The 20,805-nt window shown below is 47.0% G+C and overlaps 1 protein-coding gene across 7 annotated transcripts in view; it reads right to left on the reverse strand.

Moving 5' to 3' along the window:
- The window catches only part of DNAJB6 (DnaJ heat shock protein family (Hsp40) member B6), a 58,302-nt gene that overhangs the window by 19,451 nt on the left and 18,046 nt on the right, over positions 1-20,805 (reverse strand). For 2 of the 7 annotated variants that reach the window (XM_036356235.1, XM_036356234.1), the window contains exons 3-9: positions 18,533-18,642; positions 16,111-16,176; positions 15,203-15,313; positions 13,184-13,285; positions 4,602-4,733; positions 2,558-2,699; positions 1,159-1,229 (exon numbers count right to left, since the gene is read on the reverse strand). In XM_036356235.1, the coding sequence (XP_036212128.1) occupies positions 1,159-1,229; positions 2,558-2,699; positions 4,602-4,733; positions 13,184-13,285; positions 15,203-15,313; positions 16,111-16,176; positions 18,533-18,642 (734 nt within the window). Of the gene's footprint in view, positions 1-497; positions 1,230-2,557; positions 2,700-4,601; positions 4,734-11,893; positions 12,296-13,115; positions 13,286-15,202; positions 15,314-16,110; positions 16,177-18,532; positions 18,643-20,805 lie in introns of those variants that run through there. The other 5 variants (XM_036356237.1, XM_036356236.1, XM_036356239.1 and 2 more) reach the window with 5 other exon arrangements.

Genomic DNA, 20,805 nt, shown 5'->3' on the forward strand with positions numbered 1-20,805 from the left:
ACTTGCACCCTGGGGAGAAATGAGCTGTGATCGCTGCCCCAGGTGAGCCTGCACAACCAGGGGGACACACGCCACCGAGAACCTATTCCAGGCCTTGTTGTCGCCATACCTCTGTCTCGAGTCCATTACTTAAATGCAGACAGGTGAGCATTTTTCACACTAGGTTGGTGATCGGGACAGATTTTACAGACTGAAAAACAAAAGCAGCACCTTTTGGCCACATCTGCATCACTCCATGTCGTTACCGTGCAGTCTTGATGGAGCTGGCGTCAGACATACCTCGTAGGTGTGTCACCATATTAAAATGTTCAGTAAGTTGCTAGTCATTATTTAACATACACAGGAAATCTGCACACACTGTCCAAATAGCCTGAAGAAAACGAGCACAGGTTTGGTGAAGGTGGCACCCACCTCAGTGCACAGGACGGACAGTCAGGAAGCGACAGAGGCCCAGGCACAGAATCACACAGACACAGGAGGCTGCAGCCCCACTGGGAAAGAATGCACCAAACACATCGCATTTATTTTCTTTTTTTTTTAAAGCAAATAACAAAGACCCATTTTACCAGCTTTACTTTTTAAACCTAAGCTTAACATTACACATTTAAACAATTGTCAAAACTTACTAAGTTGCCAGCATTCATGCACAACTAGAAAACATCCTCAATTTATACTAAACCAGAAATGTATTACCATTGATGCATTAGTACCTTTCACTACTCAACACTGAAAGACTGAAACTACTCTGGGAGCGCGTCCTGGCAATGTTAGCTTCACAGCAGGCCGCCACTGCTTGGCTCATGTTTACACACAATGGAAAGCAGGTCCGTGCTGGTGTTAGTGTATGAAGTCACGGCCACCCTGGATCACGTTTAATAAAAAGCAAAGTGCATACAGAGATTTACAACAATTGTAAAGACCAAAAAGAAAAGGTCCTATCATGTGGTCCCAACAATAAATCAACAGTCTGACAAACAGGCTCCGATGAGCGTGTATAAATACTTTAGATTAGGGACAGTTATACTGAAAGTCGAGTTCGTCTGAAATCTTCAAAAAAATGTTCCTGTTAATCCTCACATGGTGCTTGTTACAGTTAACATCTCTGTTACATGCGTGCGTTGAATTACTTGTTATCCAAGCGTAGCAGCTGCTCCTTACCATTTATCGTCAAGGACTTTAACTGGCCGTCTTCTTCAACTTCTACTCTTTCTTGACCGTTCTCGACAATTCTGGAGGATAAAATGCATTTTTAAACTTTATTTCTTGCAGTAAATGTATGTGTTTGTATAGATGCATTTGGAAACCAGGACTGCCACAGACGAACATGAAACCACAGACCCTAGGGCTGAGAACCAGCTGAAGCCACCCAGGGCCATCTTTCTGAAAACAGACTGATTCTGACAGACAACACTATACCGCTGACCATGACCTACATGTGGACACCAAGAATCAAATGGTCACGGTTTCAGGGAGCATCTGAGATCTTGCTCCCAGGCATACGTTGTCAGATTGGCTAAAAAAAAAAACTCATAGAAATTAAAATATGATAAAGCTTTTACTACTAATGGTGCTTTCCATTTTGTTATCCTAACAGTGCCAGCAAACCAATTACACTATTATTACAGCACTGCACATTAAAAATGTCTCTAGCTCTCGCCGGTTTGGCTCAGTGGATAGAGCATTGGCCTGTGGACTTAAGAGTCCCAGGTTTGATTCCAGTCAAGGGCAACCTTGGTTGCAGGCTCATACCCAGCCTGGGCCCTGGTCGGGGCTCGTGCAGGAGGCAACCAACCGATGTGTTTCTCTCACATCGGTATTTCGCTCTGTCTTTCCCTCTCCAACTCTATCTAAAACACAAAAAAAGGAAAATTATCAAGTGAGGATTAAAAAAAAAGGCTCGCCCTAGCCAGTTTTGCTCAGTGGGTAGAGCAGGGGGGTCCTCAAACTACGGCCCGCGGGCCACATGCAAATACAAATATTGTATTTGTTCCCGTTTTGTTTTTTTACTTCAAAATAAGATATGTTCAGTGTGCATAGGAATTTGTTCATAGTTTTTTTTTTTAACTATAGTCCGGCCCTCCAACGGTCTGAGGGACAGTGAACTGGCCCCCTGTTTAAAAAGTTTGAGGACCCCTGGGGTAGAGCGTCAGCCTGCAGACTGAAGGGTCCCAGGTTCAATTCCAGCCAAGGGCACATGTATGGACTGCAGGCTCAATCCCCAGTGGGGGGCATGCAGGAAGCAGCCAATCAATGATTCCCTTGTTGATGTTTCTATCTCTCTCTCTCCCTCTCCCTTCCTCTCTGAAATCAATAAAGAAATATATTTAAAAATAAATAGATTAAACTGTTAAAAAAAAAAAAGGCTCTAAATGAAGAGGGCTGTTAATAGGTAACATTAAACAAAATTTAAAAAGAAATGCCCTAAATTCGGATATTAAGATTCTCAGGTGCCCAATTTAACTTACACCCTATACTTCACGCTCAGGGGCAGGGGGGTGGCACCCATAAATTATTACACCTACTTATTAAAAACATGAAATATGGGAGAGAACTGTACCTCTTTGTAGTGATTTTTCTTCCGTTAACAATTTTGGTAGAAGTCGACACGGACTTGAAGTTGCCCATCCCACTACCACCAAATGACGTCGAAGAGAATGAAGTGAGACCTCCATGACCTATTGACCCGAAGGAAGTAAATCCTGTAAGAAATAAAGGGAAAAAAATATCAGAGACTAGTATGTCTGGCATTCAGTGCAAAAATCCCCAAATGTCAAATCCCATAGCAGACCTCTCCTGTAAGCAGGGTGCTGGCAGGGGCAATGCTGGGGTCCAGGGGACTCCTCTAAATCAAGGGGCAAGACAGCAGGCTCCTTTCACCTCCCCTCCCACCCCCTCCTCCTGCTGGGCTGGGCCTCGTTGCATTTCCCCTGTTTATGGAGGATCCACTAAGCATCTAGCCTCCTGGAGGGACTAGGATGGCCGCACACTCTGCATCTCACAGGAACAAAGTGACCACTGCTGACAGAATGGCAGACCCAATCCGCTCACCTTCCCCTTGCAATATGACCACAAGGGACAAAAATCTGAATTATTAGAAAGCTAAAGTAATTTTAGAACAAATTCTAAAATAATTACAAGTATGGCTCTGTAGTTCATGTACAACATTCTCAGTCACATGGACATTACGCCCTGATGGCCACATATCACCCTGAAGCTGGCTTCCTTGTTCATTACAACAAATACCCGCACTCCCTACACAGGACTCAGCCCTCCAGCTCTAATACTGTCTAAACCAGCGGTGTCCAACAAAAACAGAATGTGAGCCAAATACGTCATTTTAATTTTTATAATGGCCCCACTAAAAAAATACAAAGTGGCAAAATTGACTTTAGCACTATTTTTATTTAATCCAGAATATCCAAAATATTATCTTACGCAATATAAAAAAGTTGAAATTGTTTGGACTTAAATATTCCATCTTTGATATCAGTGTATGTCCCACTTGTAACGCGTTGGTGTGGACGGACCACATGACGAGGCTCAGCAGCTCCGCGTGGCTGTGGCCACCATCCAGGACAGCACAGGGCTAGAGGCTGGAGCCACAGGACCCTTTGCAAGGCCCCGACCAGGAAAGACTGCACTTCGCTAATGATTTCTACCAGCTGTTTCCCCTCTCCCTGAAACTTGAGCACTACCATAAGCACAGTGCATGGTATCGGAGCGTCTGCTGGAGAAAAGCCCTGGCATAGTGCTGTGGAAAGAGCTCCCCAAAGGAGCCTCTCCTAGCTGCTATCAGCATGACCCTTGCAGGAGGGACCTTCTGACAGTACCATGCAGGCAGCCTGTTTAACAAAGCACTGCAGAGTCTTGGCAGAGCATTTAAGACAAAAACAAGACCCAAAGACAGCCCTAGGTGGTTTGGCTCAGTGGACAGAGCGTCGGCCTGCGGACCAGGGGTCCCAGGTTCAATTCCAGTCAAGGGCATGTGCCCGGGGTTGCGAGCTCGAACCCAGTGGGGGGCGTGCAGGAGGCAGCCAGTCAATGATTTTCTCTCATCATTGATGTTTCTCTCTCTCTCTCCCTTCCTAAAATCAATAAAAATAAAATAAAAAAAGACCCAAAGACAGCAGGAACTAGGTGAGCGTCCATGGCAAGAGTCTCCTTCTTGAGGTAAAACAATCTGTTAGGCCACCACCCCATCCCTCGAGCTGCTGACCTGCTTTACCAAGGGCTAATGCCAACACTGTGCACGTGGCTGGGCACCCCCACAGCAAGCACACATCCCTCATGGCCGCAGCAGGCATGGGTGTTATTACTGCCCCTCCTCGGCCTCCATCAGCGGACTCGGGGCCTCCTTGTACTAAACTACCCAGAAGGTTAGGACTTAGTAAGACTAAGTGCGTTATTTCACAATGACCGCAAAACACCTTACTCCCTTAACGAGGAGTATTTACTAGTAAGAGCAGAGGTGGATTTTCATGTATAACATTCTTGGGAATGAGTAAAGATGACTAGGGAATCTACAAGACTGTTCTATCAAAAGGAACACATGTTTCAAACTATTTACCAGTTACCAGAAGTAAAATCTTGGGATTTGATACCTGTATCAAAAGACGGAAACCCTCCGCCGAAAGCCGGGAACCCTGTGAAGGCGGAGAAGAATGAGGTGGTTCCCCGGTTCCTGCTCCCACGCGGACCCCGCCGAGTCCCAAAGAAGTCGTCAAATGGGTCTTCTGGAAACAAACACATGCATTTTGTAAAATTTTGTTCCATGTCCTGTTTCATGGGAAAGCTGTAATAGGGGAGCAGGAAGCCTTGGAGAAGTCACGGCCAGAGCTCCTGTAACGCAAGCAGAGCCAGCCAGAGGCATCGGGGACAGACCCAGCCTGCCCACCACGCAGCCTCTGTGAAGGGTCAGCAAGGGTTCATTCACTCAGGTACTTAGGAACTCAAACTCCCTAAGGTCTGAGTTGTCTCCATTATTCAGAAATAAAAACAAACACGGACTATTCAAACATTCATTTTAACACACAGGGAGGAGTAATTCTGGGCCTCGGATATAAGAGCTCCTTTTAAATTTTCTGTAAACTTGACATCTCAAAAATATTTTTTAAATGGTTAGTCAAGGCAAATCTAAATAAATGTGAATTGCAGACATGACATTTGTGCTCCAATAGGAAACTACTAGATCAGTGATGGCGAACCTATGACACGCATGTCAGAAGTGACACGCAAACTCATTTTTTTGGTTGATTTTTCTTTGTTAAATGGCATTTAAATATATAAAATAAATATCAAAATATAAGTCTTTGATTTACTATGGTTGCAAATATCAAAAAATTTCTATACGTGACACGGCACCAGAGTTAAGTTAGGGTTTTTCAAAACGCTGACACGCGGAGCTCAAAAGGTTCGCCATCACTGCATTAGATGAATAGGCATTGTCTTGCTAGTGAAGATATCAAAATGCTCCTGAAAATAAAAGACCAACCACGAGTTTAACTCCGATTATTAATGAGTTACTAAAAACACAAATCATAAAAACCTTATAAAAAATTTTGCTAAAGTTATATGAAATTAGTCAGGTAAGTAGGAATTCTGTGAGAAACAGAAAATGGACGGACTTATCAGGAATCCTACAAAAGCTTGCAGGGAAAAAGAAAAGCAACCCATTACAGAGACTACAGAATTAATCTGGCACACCTGGAACACAGCAGCGGGGACCAAAGTAGGGAAGAGTGACAGGAAATAGTGACACACACACACCCGCCAACAACCAGCACGAGACCTAGGCTGCACTGTCCTGCATACACCAAGCATCACACTGAAGCACACGGTCTTGTCCTGAAATGGCCCACTGGCGAACCTATGACACGCGTTATGTCTTTAGGTTAACAAAGCAACTAAATCCTCATATGCTGTCTGCCCATGGGACACGATACTCCAGCTAAATCAAGCATGTCAAACTCAAAGGGTCAAATAAACAAGGTTAAGTTTATGTGGGCTACAAAAAACAAAAGCTTCAATTTTCATAGGAATGTAGGTTTATTTCGATAGAGACATGCTGAATACAAAAGTCTGAAATAAACGAGTAATTGTTAACATAAAATAGAACATTTTATTAAAAATTAGTATTTTTTTCTTGAGCATTAACTTATCAGACACTGAATAACTGCATAAATTAATAAACGTAACGCAAATAAACCTATTTTTCTTGTTCTCCAAAAGCAAAATCTTTCCTGTTGCACACACCAAACAAGTCAGTCCAAAACTAATGACATGGCAATCGGCTGCTAGAGTATTTGCCGCTAGTATTAGTAGAGAGAAATGGTGTACCTGCGCGTAAGGGAAATGAATGCAACACGAGTATAGGAATCAGTCATTAGCGAATGTTGTAGTTCGCTATTAATAATCTATACCAGCCGTGGGCAAACTACGGCCCGTTCAGCTGTTCTATCCGCCCGAGGAGCCAAAAGAGCGGAGGGTTCTCTTGCTCTCCCCTCCGCTCCTTCACCAGCAGCGGTGTTATCATGTATTAGTTCACACAAACACTCCATCCATGCTTTTGTTCCGGCCCTCCGGTCCAGTTTAAGAACCCACTGTGGCCCTCGAGTCAAAAAGTTTGCCCACCCCTGATCTATACTAATCTAATAAAAGGGTAATATGCTAATTAAACCAGATGTCTTCCGGACAAAGCCACGGTGGTGGGGCTGAGGCAGAGGTGGTTAGGGGCGATCAGGCCGGCAGGGAAGAACGATGAGGGGTGATCGGGCCCGCAGGGGCGAGCGGTTAGGGGCTATCAGGCCGGCAGAGGAGAGCTGTTAGGGACTATCAGGCTGGCAGGGGTGAGTGGTTAGGAGGTCAGGTTGGCAGGGGAGCAGATAGGAGCATCCGGCAGAGGCAATTAGGGGCGATCAGGCAAGCAGGTAGGTGAGCAGTTAGGAGCCAGCGGTCGGGGACTTCAAGAGGGATGTCCCAGATTGGAGAGGGTGCAGGCCCGGCTGAGGGACCCCCCACCCCCACCCGTGGACAAATTCTGTACACTGGGCTTCTAGTTATACAACAGGATATTGTAAAAATGAAGTTACAAAATTTTTATTAGAATGTTTCTTACTGTTATAAGGGCAGGGCCGCAAAAATATTCATTGTGTGCCGCAAGTTTGACATGCTTGAGCTAAATGAAGACTTCCATCACTATAAAATCACCTTATTGAAAAACTACTTCAAAAGTTGGGTTACAAGTATGTTAGGAAAGTAAAGTAAGTGGCTTTTCAGTGACATTTTCTTGCACAGGAGTCAGCCGATCCATGTTTCTCTCTCATCACTGATATTTCTATCTCTCTCCCTCTCCAAAATCATTAAAAACACACAAACACACAGCTCATCTCAAACAGAGATAACTTACTGCACTAAGAGTTCAAAATGTTATAGTGAAAGTTGAAAACCTAAATTTCCAATAAAGGAGATAAAGAAATGGGGTATTTTAAATGCAGATTTTTACGTGAGCATAGCATTTAAGCTTTAGTAAAAGGCAGAAGAGAACATAAATGGACAGATCACAGTTTTAGTAACTGAAAAATGTTAGCCAGTGCCTTTCAACTGGGAGTAAGACAAAGGCCATTCCTTCCCGCCTCCTTTCTACTCATTCCCATGTTCCTAACTCTTACACGGAGTACACATCTTATTTTTAAGGTTAAAAAGGATAAATATCACACAATATTTCAAAAATAAATTTGAACAAGACACATGAAAATGACCAAATGTGCTGCCATGTCCTCTCCTCCCCCACTGTGTACAAGATGCCCTGCCCCGCCCACCAGGGCAAGGGGGGCTTGTTGGAGGAGGAAGCAGCTCCCACACCAGCTGCACCCATGGGACCGACACAGAAACGAAGAACTAACTGCCATGAGCTTCCTTCCTGAGTTTGTCAGGAATGTAGTTGGTGCAAACATATCAGTAAATAAGAAGCAAGCATCTTTGTTTCCCTGCCTGTCCCCTGTATGGTGTAAGGCACAACACAGACCTGATATCATACAGCCACTAACGGGGAACCAAGGGGAAGAAAGACGGAAGTCAAGGCCCCACCTCCTACTGGGGCAAGGTCAGTGCACTCTAGGTGTCTGCAGGACAGATGACCTTGCCAGTGTCTTTACATGGTGGCAAGTACAGTTTAAGGAGATGGTGAGCATGGATGCCAAACTGACAGGGTGGACTTGTAATGGTAACTTTGCATGTCAAGTTGAGGGTGTTTGGGATGAAATTGATATTTAGATCAGCAGACTCATCAGAGCAGACTGCCCTCCCCAATGTGGGTGGGCTCACCCAATCAATCAGCTGAAGGGCTGATTAGAACCAAAGGCTGACCCTAGCCTAGACTCTCCTGCCTATAGGCTTCCTAACTGCAACCCCATCTTCCAGCCTGGTGGTCTCTGGACTGAGTTGGAACCTCAGCCCTGCAGGACCCAACCTTGTCTCCAGATTGTGGAAAGCCGCCTATAAATTGGGCACAGTAAGAAATTAATAACTAAGAACAGTTGTAATGATATACTGTAATACAAGTATTGTGTACGGTCTCTCTTAGAATTTCCAATGTATGTAGGACTGTGTGAACATGCTGACCAAAGGGGTGATCCGTGTCCCGAGTGGGACCGACCGTTTCTCTAAACGGCATGTGATTTAAAACTTAATAATTGTTTGTTTCTGGAATTTCCCAGACAATCGTAGCTGAAGCAACTTCCCCACCAGATGGTCTGATAAAGATAGTCTGGTCTGCTACTGGAACTTGCCTGCCTAAGGGCTATGGGTGAATCCCAAACTGAATAAAAGGATGGCCTGAGCACAAGTGGAGTCCATCCTCTTGGGTTGGGCTCTCGCCTGGCCCCCCAATTTCCAAATTATTATCTCGTCTCGTTTCTTTCACTTGTGTGCGGCCCCTCTTCCAGATCCTGAACCCTGAACCACGCGGGACGTGGGGGAATACACACATCTACACATCTGACGCCCGAAGGAAGAGAAGGGGGAAAACATATACACCAGATTCATGGGAGTCAACTGCTTCCACTAAATGTCTTCAGAGACAGAGACCCTTTGTTCTCTCTAGAGAACCCTGATACAGAGTCCAGGGGGAGAAAGTATTCTTGATCATTTCACAAGTTTCTTTAGTAATGATATTATTCTGGGGCCCATGATATTAGCAAAGTGTAATAATCCCCCCCCCCCCTTTATCTGAGGTTTTGCTCTCTTTAGTTTCAGTTTCCCACAATCAACCACAGCCTGAAGATTTAAAAGGGAAATTCCAGAAACAAACAATTATTAAGTTTTAAATCACATGCTGTTCAGAGAAACATAATGAAATGCCGCTCTGTCCCACTCGGGACACGGATCACCCCTTTGGTCAGCATGTCCACACTGTCCTACATACATTGGAAATTCTAAGAGAGACCGTACACAATACTTGTATTACAGTATATCATTACAACTGTTCTTAGTTATTAATTTCTTACTGTGCCCAATTTATAAATGAAACCTTACATATAGATAGGATGTGCATGTATAAAAACAAAAGCATGGTCCATATAGGGTTTGGTGCTGTCTGTGTTCAGGCACCCATGGGGGTTTGGGAACGCATCCCCTACAAATAAAGGAGGATGGCTGTACTAAACTAACTGACAGCCTAAGTCAAACTTCTGACAAAATCTAGACTGAGCTGAATGGTATGAAAAAACTAGGCACAAAAGACAAATGTTTACATAAACACATACACACAAAAACCCTAAAAAAAAAAAACAAAAAAAAAAACAAAAAAAAAACCTCTATGAGTGAAAGATGTTTCAATCCATCCATACATTTTCTAAAGTTTTACCACAATTCAGTATTGGAGAGCACTGAAGAGAAACCCACTCTTATCAGGTGCTCTAACCCACACCAAGTAGGCGCACCACTGTCCTCAGCAGACAAGCCCGCACGCGTGGCTTCAGGCCATGTGGCCCACACTAGGAACGCCCAGCACAGAGCACTGGCACAAAGGACAACAAAACAATCGAACAGGAGAGCGTTCCGTCTATTCTCAAGTCTCAAAGCTGAGCTACACAGCAACCTTCAGAAAAGGCAAACACCTGAAATTCTAGACTCCCACGAGCTCTCCCAGCTAACCCCAGCAACCCCCGCTAATGCCAGTAACACCAGCTACAAGTACAACTCATTTTTCAAGTGTCCTTTCTTACATATTCAGAAGCAGAGAACCTGTCTGGAAGAAATGTAAACAAACAGAAATGGAAGCAAATCCAGAATCAGCCATTCATTGGAGCCCAAGGTGAGTGGGCCCAGGGCTGCCTAGCGCTTAGCAGCAGGCTCAGTATTGGCCAAACAAGTAAACCCACTTCCCGCTTCCCATAGCGCCTGTTACAAAGCAGAGATTCTGGTTATACCCTAGGTCTGGCTGCAGCACTGTATTTTCTAAGATTTGCAAAAATCTATCCAAGGAACCAAGATGCAGGCGCTGGACCCAATGAGCTCCATGAACTTGACTCCCACAGAAAAGACCTCCTCACAGAAGGAAAACCATGTATCTCATCTTGTGGGTGCCCTTTCTGTCCCCTCCTCCTGCCCTCGCGTCTACCTTCACCCTGTACCTGAGCCATAGGACACCTACACCACCTTCCAGAAGGAAGTTGCTCCCTCGACCAGAGGGACCAAAACTCCACTAGAGACATGCGTAAAGCCTACCTACAAGGGACTCAGGAAAATTGTGACCCCAGGGTCACCTGCAAACTACAGAAAAGAATTAGGACCAGCCCTAGACCAGTGCTGGCTCCCCCCAGGGGAAACGAAACAGCAGAAGGCAGAGGACTGGGCTGGCCAGAGACTCAGACATGCCTGCTATGCTCTGGGGTGGCTTCCCATCCTGATCCCGCGGTCCAGGAACCAGCCTCTTCTCAGGAGAGACCTTTCCCAAAGAAACATCCCTCTCCTTATTTGGGGGAGAAGGGGAGTGTCAAGGGAGCGAATGACTGGGAAACATTAGTGCACACTGGCAACTGAAAGGCAACTGAACATCATCCGCACAGCATCCACCCTCATTTGCCAGCATAACCTTAATTGAAAATTAACTATTTTCAAACACAGCTCCACATCCTCACATGTGCAACCTTCTTTCTGTTGCTAGGCCTACCCCCACCCCACAGGTGAGAGAAACAGGTGAGGGCACTGCTCCCCCCCATTGCTCCTCACTCACGACCATGGACTTCGCAAGAAATTCTTTCATTTTAACACTTCTCCTTGGCCTGTGTTGCACTGCCGTCTTCCACGCGTGTGTCTCAGACGGGGCCACGCAGGTATAGGTCACTCCTGAGCTTCCTTCCCCCCACTGTGCCCACGTGGCACTGCCTTGGCTCCCGATTTCTCTCAGCAGGTATAACTTGAAGCATTCCCCTCCATCTCCTTTTCAATCTGCTGCTTCTGAGTTGAACACTGTCAGGAAGACAACATTCTAGGCTGAACTCCTGACACCAGAATCGGTAAGGTCACCTCACTTGGAAAGGTCATCAGGGTGGGCCCTCACCCTTGTCACCAGCAGCCTTATTCAAAGGGGAAATCTGCAGAGACAAACCTGCAGAGAGGAAACATGATGTGCAGGCACTTACATGCCGAGGACGCTGAGGCCACCAGACACTACAGAGGCCTGGTGGGGACTCCCCTCACAGCCCCCCGCGGGCCCTGATCTTGGGTTCCCAGCCCCCAGCACTGTGGTTCTGGCCCTGGGGCCCTGGCACCAGAAAAGACCCACGTACAACAGCCGCTCCCAGACCCCCACTGGCCCCCCACGTCTCAGTTGTCACCACACCAGCGCCGTGGTGTCTGACCAAGGACCCAAGGATGTGCTTCAACCACAGAGCAGTAGCAGAAACTCTTTATTCCAGGTACACTTTCCAGGGCCGGCCCTCTGTGAGCTGGCCGTCCCATCCCGGGGTCGCCAGCAGCACCTCAAGCTCAGGACCGCTGTCCTCGCTCAACAGCTCCTCGCAGTCCTCGCTGAGCTGCTCCTCCTCGGCCCTGAGGCTGGCCTCATCCTCCTCGCTGGATAGGAACTCCAGCTCCTCACTCGGGAGCTCGGCCTGGCCCCAACTACAGCCCTCGCTCAGCTCATCTTCACTGACGCCCTCGAGTTCCTCACTGGAGATCACCTCCAGTGTGTCACTGTCCCCCTGGCTCGGGGCGTGCTCCGCTGGCTGGTCCCCGCCAGGCTGCTCCAGCTCCTCCCTGGGCTCCAGCTCCTCACTGTCCACCTCCTCGAACCCTGGAGAGCAAAGTGACGCTCACTGCACCACCCGGGCATCGGGCTCAGCGACACAATTAGCTTCCTCCAAAGGCTAAGTTCCCAGGCCTACAGGCCGTATTACCCTCCACTAGCCTTTTCATTCACTAGGGCTCATCACAAAGACAAATGTCAGTATGCAAGGAAAATATGCTGACATGAATAGGCTCTGGAAACAGTTTTGCATTTTCAAGTTTGGCCTTGGCTTTCCGACATGAGAATGCAAGCAAATGAATGTCAGACTACACCCAGACAGCTCTCCCAGACACTGAGTCCTGCTGTGACTTCTCTGTGAGAGCATCAGTTTACTGAGTGCCCTGTAAAAAGAAATGAAGATGGTCCCCGATCAAGAGCTCCTCCTTGGGCCAATTAACGCTCTGGTAGGGCTGTCTCTGTGACCGTGCATGGGGAGAGCTGCAAGTCGGTGCCTCAGAAGTTGGGCTGCACCGCCTGTGCATGCTGGTTTGAGTCAGCCTCCTCCTCCTCCTCTCCCGGGAGGACGCCTGCCCCTCCAGGAGGGTTCGATGCCAGCAGGACCAGGCCCAAGCCCTCCCTGGTCAGTGACCATCCTTGCAGCTTGGTCCTCAGGCACAGAACTGCTTATAGCCTGTCCAACACCCTTCACCCTCCATTCTACCTGGGATGTCTAAGTCACACGTGAGGTCTAATAACTGACAAGTAACTTCAGCTCGAATGTCTTATAATAGATCTTGATCTACTACTTTGGAAGCCAGAACAGGAGAGAAAAAGTCATGTGAAAATTGAAACAAAAAGATAATGTGCTGCTATAAATGGGCATTACGACAGGGCCGAGTCCCCAGGAGGCGGGTGCTGATAACCATCTATGGCCGTGCTGTCCGCCGCACGTACCGCCAGCAGGCCGCAGCGTCACTCCGAACATGCAGCAGCCGTGCAGCAGCTCCTCCTGCGTGTATATCCTGACCGCCTGAAAGTGGAAGTCCCCTAGGACACCTATAAGAATGGATTGAAGAGGTGTCACTGCCACCCCACACATGGGAACCCGGCAGACCTGGCATTAGCATGTGAGCACTGCCTAAGAGTCCAGAATGGCAATGGGACCGGCCACCTCCTAAACTAGGCTGACACCCACAGAAGAAATTGCCACCAAAATGTGCCCCGTGTCCACAATCTATAACCCGTCTCAATGAAACACACAGGCACATAAAGATTTCTTTATATACACAAATCTCACAGTTTGGAAGATGTAAGTCAGGAGATTAAAACAGCTATGGTGGGTAAAACGGCATGATACTTATTCACATCTAATTATTATCTCTATATCTCCTTTCCCCTAGAAAGAACACCTCAGAGAAAATCTCGTCAATGAGGAAGCTTGGACTGGCCTATCAGACATTTTCCCAAGGAGAACCCAATCTCCTTGTGATCACACTTCATTACCACAGGCCTCCTCCCTTCCACTCTTTTCTTTAAAAAATGAGACATAAAAAATAAAATAAAATCACGAAACACAAATCGTGCTGAAGAAGTCCCAGGCTCATAGGGTCCTTCCTTCTCTGCTGTATCCACCTGGTACACCTGGTGTACCCAAGCCCACGGTGGAAAAGGGCAGGCCCAGCCCTAACACAGGATGTCACCAAACACTGCCTGCTCCCCAAAATACACCTGCTAAGGTCTGTGCTGATACACAGAGGATAATTACATTCACCTAAGGCAGGAGTGGGGAACATCAGGCCCGCAGGCTACATAAAACCCGCCTAATCATTTGGTGTGGCCCTGCCAAGGCATTAGGGGTGAGTTGATTAAATATTTGACAAAATAGAGCAGGCTATTTATTTCTTATGAGGATAATTCTGTATGGCCTGAGAATGATGTTATAAATATTAATGGCCCTGGGCAGAAACAAGGTTCCCCACCCTTGGCTCACAGGGAGGCAGTCCAAGCCACATTTGATAGTTAAGATAGCAGTAACTACAGCAAGTCTTCAAAAGAACCACACCGTGGGCCCCACCTCCGAACATTCCTCTGCTTTGCTTCCACTGTTCCATTTGTCAATCAAAAGGCTCCTAAGTAAACGTTTCTACAGACATCACTTAAGCTACCTTCTTACAAGCAGCCACATCACAGCAGAACAAGGAAGTCTCTGTGAATCCCCGTCGGCCCTGCACCTACCAGCCTCAGCAGCGAGTGGCTCCAGGGCAGGCAGGGGCTGTTCGGTCCCATCAACCAGGCTCCAGGAAGAACGGGGTTCACACAAGATGTGCTTCCCCCTCAATGAGCCAAAAGAAAATGACAGTGGAGGAAGTGTGCCCTGCCTCCTGGTCACCTAGCCAGCACTCCACCACACTGGCTAACAAGTGTCCCCAGCACCACCTGGGTCTCAGACACTCCTGGACACAGAGATGATGGGACAAGCCACCCTCTGGCTCTGAAACAGCGGGAACAGCCCGGCTCCTCTAGAAACACCATCCTCTGGACGAAGGTCGCTGTGCAGTCCTGACTCACCACCACACACCCCACACACCGCACTGAGAACATGAGCCAGCAGAGATCAAAGGTCTTCCTTCCACACTGGGCGCTGTGACTCGGGTTTCCATCAGAACCACACTCAAGAGTTCAGTTCCCACGAACAGGAGAGCATTTCCAAGCCCGGGCACCTGCGCACAGACCACTGTCTAATTCAGGCGGCAAAAAGAAGTGAATTATGAAAGAATACATAAAAACCTTCGTTACGTTAACGTGCAAGGTAAAAATTCAGAAAAACCCCCGAAAAGAGGAAAGAGACCATTAGAATTCCTAAATGACAAGTTAGATGACGAGATACAACAGTGTTAAACAGAAAAGGCACCACCAGTCCTCCTGTGAGTCATGGTGACACCAAGTAGACAGCAACCCTGACAATAAACTTACCAAAGAAGTCGAATGAAAACGGGTCCCTTCCACCAAAAAATTCCCTGAACACATCATCTGGGTTCCGGAATGTGAAGCCGAACTCGAACGGGTTGTCGAAGTTAATTCCACCTGCACAAGCACAGCATACTCGCTTATTAGTTCGTGTTCGGGGCAATCACTTGTCCACAGAACATTCAAAACCATAGCCCCGCCCTGACTCGGTGACATGTGTTTGGACTTCAGCGTTCCAGAAGGTCACATCAGCAGTGTGCCTGCCCTTCCTTTTCCACCTTCTCTCAATGTGTCATCAGCACATTCTCTCTCACCAGGTTTATTTTTTGTTGGGAACTTCATGTAAACCAAGTGTGTCCACATTTACTCTCAACCTTTCTAGGGTTGGTTTGGAGCCTCAATTTCCAAATGTACACCACAGACGATTACAGAAACTTTTCATCTAAAATATACCTATCTAGCGCTAGCCAGGTGGCTGTGTCGGCTGGAGCATTCTCTCATACACCAAAAGATGACAAGCTGATTCCCAGTCAGGGCGCATGCCCAGGTTCTGGGTTTGATCCCTGGTTGTAGCATGTAAAAGAGGCAACCAATCGATGTTCTTCTTTCTCTCAGGTGAGAATAAAAAAACACCTGTCTAGCCTTACCACCAAAGCTAGTGATTTTGGTTTTCCAGTAGATCTATTTTTAATCCCTAAGGATATTTTGACGTAAAGCAGGTAACGATGTGGGTGTATAAACTCACAATATAATATTTCATGTCTGGTCTAACAAAAGCCTCCCAATAGGCTATGTAAACGCTGTCACTCAGCCCAGGGGGCGTCATCTGTACTTATTGAAACATGACTCTTTCCCGGCGAGCTAACAAATTCCAAACCTTTTGTTGCCAGAAAGAAAAATCAACATTTACATACCTCCACCTCCACCTCCACCATTTAATCCTTCTTTGCCGTATCTGTCATAGATGTCCCGTTTTTTAGCTGTAAATTTAAAAAGAAAAGTCAATAAAACCAAGTTCCCGTCCCATCCAAGTCCAATAGATAAAGTTTTCCAAGTTCCAAGTCAAAAACCAACACAATTCTTTGTTCACTATGAGTGATAAGGATTTGGGACCAGCTTACTTTAAATGACAAGGGGGGGTACAGGGAAAAACCTAAGTACATCTCTCCATACTCAGGAAATTAATAATTATGAAGTTTAAAGCGTGATTATAAACATTAAATATGTCCCTTTACCACCCAGAAAGACCACATGTGATACATTATATCATATCACCACCAAGTTACAAAATGATTCCTAGAAGTGATGAAAGCAAGAAAAAGAATCTGCCCTGACCGACAACGCAGCCAAGGCTTTCATGACATGCTTCTTTCCTGTACTCATCACCTTCTAGGATGAAAAGAATGACAATGTAGCCCTATTTACACAGCAACCCTGCAGGTTCTTCTAATACACCACCACGTGTTCTCCAAAACGGAGCAGGGAAATGCAGGGCTGTGGGGAAACCAGGCACAGGAGCAAACTACTCCCAGCCAGGTTTGGGAACCAGAGTCCTGGTAAGAACAATAACTGTGCCTGTGAAGACGGCTCCCAGCAGCCTGGCTGGGGCTCAAGGCTGCATAAGAGACCATGAAAACTGTACACTCCGTAAAAAAAAAAGGGAGCAACAAGCCCGGCTGATGTGGATCAGTCGCTGAGCCTCAACCCATGCACCAAGAGGTCGCCGGTTCAAGTCCCAGTCAGAGCACATACCTAGGTTGCATGCTCGATCCCTGGTAGGGGCCATGCAGGAGGCAGCCAATCAATGTTACTCTCATCTGTGTTTTTCTCTCTCCCTTCCTCTGTCTCTAAAAGTCAATTTGCGAGGGGTGGTTGTTAATTTTTTTGTTACTGATTTCAGAGAAGGGGGGGGGAGAGGGAGAGAGGGAGAGAGGGAGAGAGGGAGAGAGAGAGAGAGACAGAGAGAGAGAGAGAGACAGAGAGAGAGAGACAGAGAGAGACGGCGGGGGGGGGGGGGGGGCAACAATGATGAGGGAATTGGGGATCAATGCCGCAACTGGGCATGTGCCCTTGACCGGAATCAAACCCGGGACCCTCCCTCCAGTCTGCAGGCCCACACTCTATCCACTGAGCCAAACCAACTAGGGCTAAAAATCAATTGTTTAAAGAAAGAAGCATTAGCCAGAACCGGATTGGCTCAGTGGATAGAGCGTCGGCCTGTGGACTCAAGGGTCCCGGGTTCGATTCCGGTCAAGGGCATGTACCTTGGTTGCAGGCACATCCCCAGTGGGGGGCGTGCAGGAGGCAGCTGATCGATGTTTCTCTCTCATCGATGTTTCTGGCTCTCTATCGCTCTCCCTTCCTCTCTGTAAAAAATCAATAAAATATATTTTAAAAAAAAAAAAAAAAGAAAGAAGCATTAAAAAATAAAAGAGGCCCGGCCGGTGTGGCTCAATAGTTAAACAACAGGGCACATGCCTGAGTTGTAGGGTCGGTCTATTTCTGCCTCTCTCTCCCTTTCCCTTCCTCTCTGAGAAATAAAAAGAGGGCAATCAAGTTTTTACGGGGGTTTAAAGATTCTCTTTCTGCGAATTTCGAGTTTGAGCTCAATACTCACTGTCTAATGTTCCTGGCCTAGGAAACCCACAAGTCTGAGAGGTCTGGGTTAGGACACAAATGAGATACAGGTCTCCTGTGTTCATGTTAGTCCAGCTCAAAAGCTGGACCATCAGTTTAAGACCTTAATGCTGCATTATAAGATGACTGACAGGCATCCGTGTTCTTGTGCTTTTGTAAGTAACAGAAGTTACTTGTGAAATTAGATGCCTGGGCCTTCCTTTAAATAAAGAAGGGAGACACTAATGGACACAACAAAGTGCTCCCATGTCAGTAACTGCTGGCATGGTTGATGGCAAAATGGGGTTTGTTCCAAAATAAAAAATGACTTTCAATAGTGACCCTGACCTATGCAGACACGTGGAGCAGGCATCCACCCCGTGGTCAGTGAATCAGCCTCTACCCTTTCAAATGCCTCCACCTTGACTCACACTAGGTTATCTAGTATTGCTTCCTCGCAAGGTTGACCAGTGGTTTTCTGGCTTCCTTATAGAGCTCCACTACCCCAGAACCCAGGCACATCTCCTCTCCACCAAGAACTGTGACTTGGATTTGGTTAAGCTTTAGCATCATTCATGAAACTAGGCGAATGGACCTGAATTCCATTAGCACTCAATACCTATGCTCTCGACTGACCGGGGTCCAACCTTATGAGGAAAGTCAAACATCATCTTCTTGGGCACCCAGTGCCCAGTGAGGTCTCGCCCTCGGGTCACTTACCGTCGGAGAGCACCTCGTACGCCTCGGCTACTTGTTTGAATTTCCTCTCCGCTTCTTCTTTATTCTCAGGATTTTTATCTGGGTGCCACTTCAACGCCAGTTTCCGATACCTTCAAAAGAGTAAAAAGGTATTGATCACAACCAAAGCCCCAAAATCCAATAGGCTCTGAAACAGAATGAGACAAGAAAATGGCTTCAGAGCTGCAAACTCCCCTTTTCATTCAGAACCAAATTAATTAGCTCCAAAACCGAGAGAACGTCATACACACTCTCTCTATCGGTTGAAAAGTGTTAACTGTGCGAGGACAGTGTGCACAGCGGGCGCTCAGATGTGAGGCTGAGAAGAGCACGTGTGAAAGGCGGCCCTGCTCACTGAGCACTAAGAGGCTGCCGCATGACTGTCCTCCTGCCCTCACATTCTCGTTCCTCACAGGGAGGCCGTCTCAGCCACAGCAGTCATGTAGTCCACGTCTTCCTCAGCCATCCCATTCTGAAGGCGAGCCTATGGCCAAGGTCACACAGTTCCAAGGGGTCAAGTAACATGAAAATCATGCACTTTTTAAATTTTAAAATATCTTGCCCTGGCAGGTGTTCCCAATGGTTAGAGCACATCAGCCTGCAGATGGAAAGGTCAAGGGTTTAATTCCAACCAAGGGCATGTACCTAGATTGCAGGTTGATCCCTGGCCTCAGTCAGGGCATGTGCCGGAGGCAACCAATCGATGTCTCTCACATGGATGCTTCTCTTCCTCTCTCCTTCCCTCCCTCCCTCCCTCTCCACTCTCTCTAAAAATCAATGGAAAAATATCCTCAGGTGAGGATTAACAAAACAAACAAATCCTAATACTAGCTAAACTGTAAGTAGCATATACTTAGTTAGTATGAGGACATTAAATGGGGAGGGAGCATGCCCTTTAAAATCTAAGACTACAGCCCAGCCGGGTGTGGCTCAGCGGTTGAGCATTGACCCAGGAACCAAGAGGTCACCGATTTGATTCCCGGTCAGGGCATATGCCTGGTCGTGGACTCGGGTCCCCAGTGGGGGGTGTGCGGGAGGCAGCCGATCAATGATTCTCTCTCATCATTGATGTTTCTATCTCTCTCTCCCACTCCCTTCCTCTGTGAAATCAGTAAAAATACATTTACAAATTTAAAAAAAAAAAATCTAAGACTAGAACAAGAACCTGGTAATCCTCTTAACATGTGGCAAGTTATTAACATGAGGCTTTATTCTCACATCACCGTGGATCTGATCATGGAGAAGCAGACCCATCCCTTTAAAGGGCTTCAACCCTCCATAAGAAATGACAGCGCACACGGAGAACTGGAGAGAAGAGCCGAGTCAGCCGTGTGCGGATGAGAAAATGCACCCACGCAGGTGGGCTCAACTGCATGTCAAGTCAAGGCCTACGGAGTGTCCAGTGTCCTGTGTTTCCACTCGGATTTCAGGCTTCCCCCCCTGGGCTTGAGCAGCAGGGCAGGGCCACCACGAGGAGGGCCTATGAGCACACACAGTGCTGTGGGTTTTCTCAGGGGGAGGACAGCCACACACCTGTAAGCCTCACACAGAAGTTTTCCCAGTTGTCTCACATGAACGAGGATGAGTTCTAAGAATGGACTGTTCTAAGAACATGTACCACCCATGGCTGTACTTTTCCTCATTAAAAATAAATGAGGCTAGCCCCAGCCAGTGTGGCTCAGTGGACAGAGCGTCAGCCTGTGGACTGAGGGGTCCCAGGTTGATTCCAGTCAAGGGCACATGTCAGGTTGTAGGCTCGGATGTGAGGGCGATCTGGCTGCGACATCTGTCACCCCATTGATCGCCAGGGTTGATTCGGCTGATCTGGCTGGCTAGGCGGGTGTCCCCCTCCTCCCTCACCGATCCATGTGTGTCCCTCCCGAAGCTGCGCGCTCAGTCGAAGAGGACGACCTTCCCCCCCGAGGAGAGGACCAGTCTTCGGTCAAGGGTATACGAGTAGCTGCGCTCCCCTGCTAGAACCTCCAAACAAGCTCTCAAGGTTGTAGGCTCAATCTCCAGTAGGGGGTGTGCAGGAGGCAGCCCATCAATGATTCTTTCTCATCATTGATTTTTCTCTCTCTCTCCCCTTCTCCCTTCCTCTCTGAAATCAATAAAAATATACTAAAATAAATATGGCTAAATCAAGTCTGTCGAAATTTATTCATTCAACTGCATAGCACAAAATGGGAACATCTTGTTCCTTTTGAAAGTACTAGCATTTTCTAAATTTGTATCTGTCATCCTGGGACCCTGAT

Source organism: Myotis myotis, unplaced genomic scaffold (genome assembly GCF_014108235.1).
Source record: "Myotis myotis isolate mMyoMyo1 unplaced genomic scaffold, mMyoMyo1.p scaffold_m19_p_25, whole genome shotgun sequence".
Lineage (NCBI taxonomy): Eukaryota > Metazoa > Chordata > Mammalia > Chiroptera > Vespertilionidae > Myotis > Myotis myotis.